The sequence below is a fragment of the Musa acuminata genome, chromosome BXJ2-6 (genome assembly GCF_036884655.1).
Source record: "Musa acuminata AAA Group cultivar baxijiao chromosome BXJ2-6, Cavendish_Baxijiao_AAA, whole genome shotgun sequence".
Classification (NCBI taxonomy): Eukaryota; Viridiplantae; Streptophyta; class Magnoliopsida; order Zingiberales; family Musaceae; genus Musa; species Musa acuminata.
This window is the reverse complement of record NC_088343.1, coordinates 40,034,770-40,044,230: the sequence shown is the minus strand read 5'-3', so window position 1 is coordinate 40,044,230 and position 9,461 is coordinate 40,034,770. Positions and strand designations below refer to the sequence as shown.

Below are 9,461 nucleotides of genomic sequence, written 5' to 3'. Positions count from 1 at the left end.
TGTCAGCAATCTACGTTAGGAGTATGTATGAGATCCATTAACGATATAATTATTATGATATATTCAGTTGCTCGATAAATATAGGGTCACGGAGCCAATCATGATACTATCTTAGGTTAAGGTGTCAAAAAAATTAGGAGATTCAATTTAGATTCCTGTAAAAAAAATGACACTAAGAATGTATCCGATAAAATCTTTTCGATACCTAAGTTAGTATAAACTCTAAAGATTTTATCAACCTCGAAAGAGTCTTGTAAAAATATTACATTAAGAACATATTCGATAAAATGTTTTTGATGCCTAAGCTATTATGAACTCAAAAGATTGAGTTTAGAGTCTTATAAAAAAATTACATTAAAAACATATCCGATAAAATCTTTTCGATACCTAATCTAGTATTAACTCTAAAGATTCTATCAACCTCGAAAGTAAAAAAAATTACGTTAAGAATATATTCGATAAAATCTTTTTGATACCTAAGCTAGTATGAACTCGAAAGATTCAATTTAGGATCCTATAAAAAAATTATATTAAAAACACATCCAATAAAATCTTTTCGATACATAAGTTAGTATGAACTCTAAAGATTTTATCAACCTCGAAAGAGTTCTGTAAAAAAATTATATTAAGAATATATCAGATAAAATATTTTTGATACCTAAGCTAGTATGAATTCAAAAGATTCTATCAAACTCGAAAGAGTCCTGTAAAAAAATTATATTAAGAATATATTCAATAAAATCTCTTTGATATCTAAGCTAATATGAATTCGAAAGATTCAAGTCTTATAAAAAATATATTAAAAATATATTCGTTAATTTTTTTTTAATATATACGTTTGCATGAACTTGAAAGATTGGTGTCCATTCTTAAGATGCGATTGACGGTCAAGGAATTATTACGTGTACCAACAACATATCTCGGTGCCTCACTGTAGTAAGGTCGGGTTCTATCTCTCACATATCTCCCGGATCAACATGCCGCTAACGCCCGTGGTCTAGTCTCTACAAAGACGTGTGTGTATTTTTATGCCCCAAAAGCCTGGAGCCAAACCCCCCGGCGACGATCGCTCTCTTCCTCCGAGGAGTTCCCCCCCTCTCTCTCTCACACACAGTGGCAGTAATGGGGAGAACGAAGCAACTCCCGAGCAGGTCCCGCAAACGCACGAAGCAGCATCAGCAGTCGATGGGTATCTCTCTAGTCTCTATCTCTTTCCTTTCCGCCTCTCGCTCTCCCGCGCGCGTGCTCGTCCGCTATCGATCAGTAAAACCCTAATCCTCCGATTTTTTTGCGCAGCGGGAGGGAGTTCACCGGCGACATCTTCTCGCTCCGCTCGTGTGAGACTATAATTCTTTTTCTTTTTTCAGTATTCTTCATTGGCTTTGTTCTATTTTATGGGGATATATTGGCTGTAGATTTTGGGAATATATGCGAGTAGGGGAAGAGGACGAGCGAATCAGACGCGCCTCAAGGTAAGCGATTGCTTCCGGTTTCCTATTTGCTTATTATCTGCTTGCTTTCGCTGCTTTTGCGATTAGGGTTGATACTTCGATTATAGTAAAGACCCTTACAAAGCAGGGACTCCAAGCCAATCACGGCGGCGTTACAGGCACAGACCAGGGGTTCTGGCACTCCGTGAGATCCGGAGGCTTCAGAAGTCATGGAAGCTGCTTATTCCTATGGCTCCCTTTGTCAGACTTGTTAGTACCAGCCTGGAGCTCCTCTTGCGTATTATGGTTCGGTCGAATCAATGTTATTCCATGTGGCAAACAAATTTGTTAGGAATACTGGCAACGCTTGTGGTTTTAAAGTTTTTTTTTTCCCCTGTCATTCAGGATTGATTATATTGATATTTCACTTTTAGACACGTTACTTTGTGCTTTCCTATTCTGTCACTGATCTGGGATAACATATCTTGTGGTTCTCGGGTATATTATTTCAAGCATTTTGTTTGGTTGTAGGTAAGGGAGATTACTAATTTCTATTCAAAATATGTATCTCGTTGGACCCCTGAAGCTCTGATCGCAATTCAGGAGGTACTGATCAACTTGTATTACACGTTTTGTTTTTCTAGTTTCTCATTGCTTATATGATTTTATGATAACTCTTGAGTAGGCTTTGAACATTTTCAATCAATTAGTTTTGGCATATAATATGTCATCTGCTTATATAAGATTATCATCTTCTATAGAGTTTTTTGTTTCTTGAGAAAAGATTGTGTTGTTTAAGCAACAAACAAGAGACAGCTAAAGGATGAAGAAACATACATTAGAGAGAAGCCAAATAGGAGAGAGAGAGAGATAGAGAGAGAGAGAGAGCAAAGATGAACTAAAGAGATTATTGCTGATTAATATCAAAACATGTGCCCAAGGAGTGCTATATCCGTCATTTTGACTAGGATAAATGGAAGTATAAAAAAATAACATAACCAATTGCTGAGGCTGCTATCCGTAAGTGCTAGCTGACCCCTATTGTGGTCTCTTGTGGGTGGTTGGGTCCTCCTCGGGGTAGAAAGAGATGAGAGAGTGGGAGAGGAGAGTAGAAGATGAGAGAAGATAGATGAGAGGGTAGAAGATGAGAATGAAGAAAGGAGAGAGTTTAAGAGGACAATTAACTCGAATCACAATTCCAAAAGGTCAGACATTCAACTTACATTTCTAAAAAGTCAACCAGTGATGTCAAGATGTTCTCGAGTGCTCACTTAGGCACTAGAGCATGGTGAGGTCCGAGCACCTCAATGGGCCCCATGCAAGGTGCCTTCAATTAGATGCCTCATAGCACCTCAATTGAGCACTAGGTGTCCTAGGCATGACTAGCTCTAGCAACCTTTACTCTGACTATTAGGCCCTCCATGCCCTATCCATTTCTCAGCCTGATACCTCCCCTTCCACCTCTCCTCCCCCAGTCTGACATCCTTCTCCTTGAACCAAAGGCCGATCTAAAACCCTAGTGACTCGAACTTGGATCCTATCTAGACCTTGCTCGATGAACTAGATACCAATCCCCTAGACCATATTTTGCACGAACCAATTCTCCATGCTCAATGAAATTCTGTGTGCCCTAGTGTCTTTTCCACCTAATCCTGATTTCCATTATTATCAGTCTGCCACCATTATTTCTTCTCCCTTTGTCCATTATGATCCAACTTCCTTTTCTTTTCACTTTCCTCCTTCCTTCCTTTGTCCTCCCCTCTCTGTGGGGTTCAATTGTCGTTTCCACTAGCCCTTGCTTTTTGCATAATCATATCCATAATTATTAAACTCAGACTGGATTGGCATGTTTGATAGTTAAAATTGGCAACAGGTCTCTTGGTTGGTTGGGTTTATTAATTGGATCTTTTTTATTCCTATTGACCATCTGAATATAATTACTCTTATTTAGGTTTTAGGGGGAATTTAGTCTTTTTTTTTTTTTAAGTATCTGATACTTTCTCAGAGCTTGTGTTTCTTGACCTCCCTTTTAACCACCCTCTTGAATGCCCTCTTTGTTCTTTCATTACTGTCCTCTCATTTGTTATCATCATCCTCTCTTTTGCTCTTTCTGACGCCCTTTATTTGCCTCTCTCATCATCTTCCTTTCTCATTTTTGTTTTCACCACTCCTCAGAACTATTCTCTTTCACATCAGTTTTTTTCTTCTCGTGTTATCTTGTGTTTCATGCTACTGACCTATTATCAGTCATCCTACTCATGTGAGTTTGGATTTGTTCATCAAATTTCCTTGATTCATTGTATAATGAAGAGACATTTCTTGACTATATATTTCTTATAATTTTTATATATTTTCATCATAAAGTTAAAACTTTTTTTAAAATATATAAGTATGAAGCTATCAATCGGAATATGAAGACAATAAAACATGAAGCTACTGATGGAGACAAGGAAACCATAAAAAGGTCTTTTGGGTGGGAATGATGAGAAGTATAATGAGATATTTGAATTTATTGATATAAGTTGTGAATGTCAACTTCACCATCTATTTACTTTTTAAACCCAGAATTATATTTTTAGCAATCATGCATATCAAAGAAGTGAGTTAAATACATATAATTTGATGTTTTAGTGATTATCATTTTGCATGTATAATGATATAAAACTCACGTTGGATTGAAGTATTTGTTTTAATTATTATCTTTGTTTTTAATTATTTTTTATAACTTGCAACGTCAATGCTTTGGTTTGCTTAGCCAAGTGCCTAACACCTATGACAAATAAGGATCTTGACACCTTATAGCGCATAGAGTGTTCTGACAAACTTAGTTCCAAGACTCTCAACGGTAGTTATGACATATATTTTGAAAAATGCTTATTCCCTAAACTTTAAATTTGTGCCTAGATTAATCTCTACTAAAATCCTTAGTTGGGGCTGTATCAAGCTGTTTTCATTCTTGTTTTCCCTGGACATGGTATACATTTCTGTATGTTCTGCAATTAATGTAAAATAGGATATCAGAAAATATGTTGCTGCTACTGGAAAAGACCAGAAAATTTGATCCTACCATTAGTGCTAATAGATGATTCTTTAAATTAGGATACAAATATTCTATGATGAATTGATGCTTTTTAAACTTGTTTTCCTATTCCATGGAGTATTATCATCAGTCACAATCATATCTTTCATGAACATGAGCTCACAGCTAGATGTAGGGATCAGGACTTAGAGGAATGTTACATTAAAAGAAACGCATAGCTTGCTATTATGTACAATGTTTCTTTTCAGCTGGTTGTATAACTTTCTCCACCATCTTGCATACACATTAAATCCAATAATTGAAACATCAGAATGTAACCATACTTTCTTGCACATCTCTCATAATTTTAATCTTTTTGAGCAAAACTGGCTCAAGGATACTGCAACATTAATAAACTTCTTGATGCTTTAAGGGCACAGGCTCATGTGTTGTGCTGGATTGAGTTTTAAGATGACTCTCTTTCCAAGTTGCTATTTAAAATTTAGTTCCACTAGTTGTTCTTCTATTAGTCATCTTGATTGAAAACATTACAAAAGCTTTCCTTCTGGGGATGACTTTGAATTCTTTCCTCAAAACATTGATGAGAAGTTTTAAGGCACTAAATGATTTCGGTTATCGAAATCAATTGCTAGGAAGAACTAACCAAGCTTCTAGAATTGTTTTAGTTTGTGCTATTTATTAACCACTTCAAGTTAGTTCTATTGCTCCTAGGATGTTTATTGGGCAGTCCAGTTGCTAAGAGTATGTAATTTTCCTAGGTTGTCAATGGTATTAACCAAGGTTTGTAATTTTGTATCATACCGGAGTTTCGAGCTCAGTTCGGTATGGTACGATATAAGTATACCAAACGATACATTTTGGTATACCGCTCGATATATATATATATATATATATATACACACACATGATGGCTCTACCCACGCTAGGACTCCTCCCCACGAAAAAAAAAGAAAGGGAAAGACGACGTTGCTCGGTTTCCCCGTGCAAAAAAAAAAAAAAGGGAGGAAAGGTGGCATTTTCTCGGTTTCCCAGCACAATAAAAGAAGAAAAGCGAAAGGCAACGTCGTTCGGTTTCCTTGTGCAAAAAAAAAAGGGGGAAAGGCAACGTCGCCTCGTTTCCCCGCGCAAAAAGAAAAAAAAAAGAAAAAGAAAGGCATCTCCTCGCTTGGTTTCTTCTGTTGGGGACAAGAAATCGCTTCTCCCCGCAACGTCGCTGAGGCTTTGTCGTTGTGTTAGATCTCCAAGTTTTCTTTTTTCTTCTCCCTCTTCTTTCTTCTCCATCACCGACTGATTTAGGAACGGAAACAGTCGCAATCGATGCTATCGCTCGGTAGCAGACGGTTCGTGCACTGGTCTGCTTACGAACCGGTATGTACCGCCCGTTCGAAATTAAAATCCTTGGTATTAACTATTAAATAATGTCAATGTATCTAGGTTTTCTATTTGTCCAGTGTTTTTTAGTGTATCATTCTGACCATGTAAAAGTTTCATGATGTGACCTTTAACATTTGATCATCATTACTTTGACCTAATATGTGGTGCTTCTCTCTCTAGCTTCTATGGAGCTTTCTCTTCAGACAAACTGATCATACTGATAGCAATCCCCTGATATATAAATTTCTATTGAAGGTTACAGGGAAGGGATACAACCTAAAATCATTTACATTGAACTTCTATGTCATGATTGTTACTGAGGCAAGTATCTGAAAATGAGTCACATGTTATTGCCAGAGGCTTGGAGCTATAAGCAAATAAAAAATTTGTGGGCTCACTAAGACTTATGTATAGGCAGGAATTTGTAAAAGTGAATCTGCTTAATGGATGATGTTTATGGAAAGTAGGATTCTTCTAGCTGAACTCTAATGCCAGCAATATAAGTGGAGAATTTTGAATTTTGAAGGATGTTTTGCTGGAAGAATCATTTCTTAACATTGGTTTTATAAGGTCACTATTGTTTGAGAGATTTGGTAGATGGACATGCATAATATAGGGGGATTCTCATACACAATCTTCTTGAGTAACTCATCGAAGCAGTATAATTTTTTGCCAAGAGGACCAGTAACTTTCTTGGGCTTTTAAGGGCATTTCTTTATAGTCATTATGTTATTGACCTCCAGTTGACAGTTAGTTGGAAATTGTGCAGAAGATCAGACAGGTGACTTTGATAAGTTCCTTGAATTGTTTCTATGAATTATGGCTAAGATGATTCAGTTTAAGTGTTGATCTTTATGATTTCGAACAGTTACTTTGCTTGCAGGTGGGTTCTATTATCTCCTAACAGTGGTTATTTCTTTTCAAACATGAATTTTAACTATGCTCTGTGTATGAAAAATAAGAAAATCAAGGATCTTATTAGCAGTTGCTTCTGTGGTATTGGAACTGCTTGACTTCTGAAAATTCATTTCCATTATTAACTTATTATTGTAATTATACTTCTCTTAGATTTGTCCAATTGCTTCAGGCAACAGAAACTTATATACAAGGGTTGTTTGAGGATGCTTATCTGTGTACTATTCATGCTAAACGTGTTACACTCCGTAAGTTACTGTCCTACAAACTAAGGTCCTTTACTGCAATAACTTCTAACAATGTTATATTTCTGGTTAATACTACTTTTAGGCAATGTGCTTGCTCTTATCTTTTTTCTGATATAACATGCTGTTATTTAAGCTCAAGATAATTGACACATTCTACATGAAAGAGTCTAATGTCAACTTTCACTTGTTTTCTACAGTGATTTTAGACTATCACAATAGAGAAGAACATCTTCAAAACAGCTAAAATAGATAAGTTCAGGAAAGTGTTTTTTCAACTTATGGTAATTCAAATTAACAGTTGTTTGATTCAGTAGACATGGGTATATATTTGCATGGGCATGCATACAATAGGCTCAAACATGTATGTTTGTTTTTGTAGGCTCTGCTTGAATGTAAAATAACCGGATCCACCCCCACACCCATTTGAGTGTGCCTGATCCTGTACATAGACACCCAAGAGTATCCCTGATGATAAATATGTTTACATAAGGTACAGACAAAATTATGTATATTACAGAATTGGAGTTAATATTCAAGTGAGTCATTGATTCCTAATTTGCGATTCTTTTTCATGTATTTTGTTGCGAGCTTCATGAAATTTTCTCGTATGTGTGCTTACAATTTTCCGGTGAATTTTTCCGAATAACCTGAGGGTCTTTAATTTCTCAAAGTAGTAGATCATATAACGAATCAATAAATATTTTCACTTATAGTTATCAATTCAATTGTATTACAGGCAATTGTGGTCACATTTAATTGTTCCTAGATGCATGATCAGGAATATTTTAGGTCAGATATGTATTGATTGTCTGAAACATCAATATGTCAAATGTTTATCCCACCTTAAGTGTAAGTAGCTAGATATTTATTACTGGTTTAAAAGTCCGATAATTCTCTTTGCTTGGACGGTCTTTAATGGATATCTAGGTAGGTTTTGTGCAAAATTTAGCTTTAGGAACAATTCTGGAACTTTAGTTGATTAAAGACGTAGGGTTGCAAAGAGAAAAATTCATCGACAAGAAGGAGAAAAAGACCAGTTGGCATCTACTAAGATTTATCTTCTCGGTCATGCAGGAAAGTGATGGAATCAGAAAGCAACAGCTCACAAGTCCTGATACTTAGGAAACAAGCTAAGCAAAAGATGACATTCAATCATCCATTATCCCATTGCCAATTTGTGAAATCAAATTTTCCTTTTGAACTGTTTGGCTTTTGAAGTATAGTACAGAAATATATGCTGCATGATTCTTAAGTATATGTCTTTTCCAAATTAGCTTCATTTTCTTTGTGGTGATTAGATAAAGCAACAATATCGAAGTAAGCTATGTCAATGTGTATTGGAGAATGATTAGGAGGCAACTTAAATTAAAGTCATTTATATCTGGAGGGAGGGGAAGGATGTTGCGATTTTAAATGTCAAACTTGAAGGGTCATGCTGCTTTATCAGTCTGAATTTACTTGTTGCTAATATAAATGCCAATGAGCTGAACATGTTACGTCACTAGGAGTTTCACTAGCTATATATTGAGACCAAGCATTAGAGAAGGCTGATTATGCAATTGACACAATTATGCTCCGATCGAAATTTTATCAATAATATTTGAATTATTTATTCCCATTGAACATTCTTGCAACAAAATGAACTTCCACAGTGTTTGCTGTCCTCCGCTTATTTTCCATCTCGCTCGCTCTTCATATACTGATATCTATGTATCGACAGAGCAAAAGGATTTACAGCTAGCAAGGCGGATCTGTGGCAGAAGACACTGGTGAGACGAGAAAAACAAGTTCTTCACTTTTTTGGCCACATGAAAAGAGGATGCTTACAGAATCAAATAGAAGGCTCTCAAGAACTAGCGGTTGGCCGCGTTTGCTATCGATCGATGCCATGAGGCTAAAAGGAAAAACTAGCCTAAGCTGATTGATTTCTGACTCCTGAAACTATTTTGTGGTTTGAGGCGAACTTGTGGAGTTTTGAGTTTGTTTGAGCTGGACGAGGTTTGTGAGTTTGAATACATATATATATATAGGAACTACACAAAATTTAAAAAAGAAAGAATTATCTGAGATAATCATTTTTTTGGGGCCTCTGAAATGAATATAAAGTCGATTGTATATAATTATTTTGTTTGAAAAATAAAAAAGGATTACGTAAGAATCTTTGTTTTCGATGGACAGATGGAACTAATGCCATAATTTTGTAGTTGGGCCAATCCTTTATGATGGTATAACGCATTTTCTGTTATATTTTAAGCAAACGAGGCTCATGAGCGGCTAAACAAACTCGTTCGTCCTTTCTTTCAAAATGATTCGACTCGAGTGATTCAAATGTGGGATTTGATGAAAAACTTTGACAATTAAAGGTATATATGTTCTTTCTTGTGTTGTCCATCCAGCGTGCAAAGAAGACAATAGCGAACCCTTTGAATGAATTAACGAACAATAAAGATTTTT

General features: G+C 36.0%; 1 protein-coding gene across 12 annotated transcripts; it reads left to right on the top strand.

Moving 5' to 3' along the window:
- The first annotated feature begins 961 nt into the window (after positions 1 to 961).
- LOC103989369 (histone H3.3) lies at positions 962 to 9,082 on the top strand. Of its 12 annotated transcripts, XM_065114278.1 has the most exons (9): positions 963 to 1,189; positions 1,297 to 1,337; positions 1,439 to 1,472; positions 1,579 to 1,700; positions 1,962 to 2,036; positions 6,932 to 7,007; positions 7,205 to 7,288; positions 7,387 to 7,497; positions 8,728 to 9,082. In XM_065114278.1, the coding sequence occupies exons 1-7, from the start codon at positions 1,123 to 1,125 to the stop codon at positions 7,249 to 7,251; spliced, it is 462 nt and encodes a 153-aa protein (XP_064970350.1). In that variant the 5' UTR covers positions 963 to 1,122; the 3' UTR covers positions 7,252 to 7,288; positions 7,387 to 7,497; positions 8,728 to 9,082. The 12 variants fall into 12 exon arrangements, 11 of the variants coding, with proteins under 11 accessions (XP_064970353.1, XP_064970352.1, XP_018682545.2 ...); XM_065114281.1 differs by lacking the exon at positions 7,205 to 7,288 and having other exon boundaries at positions 962 to 1,189; positions 6,913 to 7,007; XM_065114280.1 differs by having other exon boundaries at positions 962 to 1,189; positions 6,913 to 7,007; positions 7,205 to 7,497.
- The last annotated feature ends 379 nt before the right edge of the window (positions 9,083 to 9,461 follow it).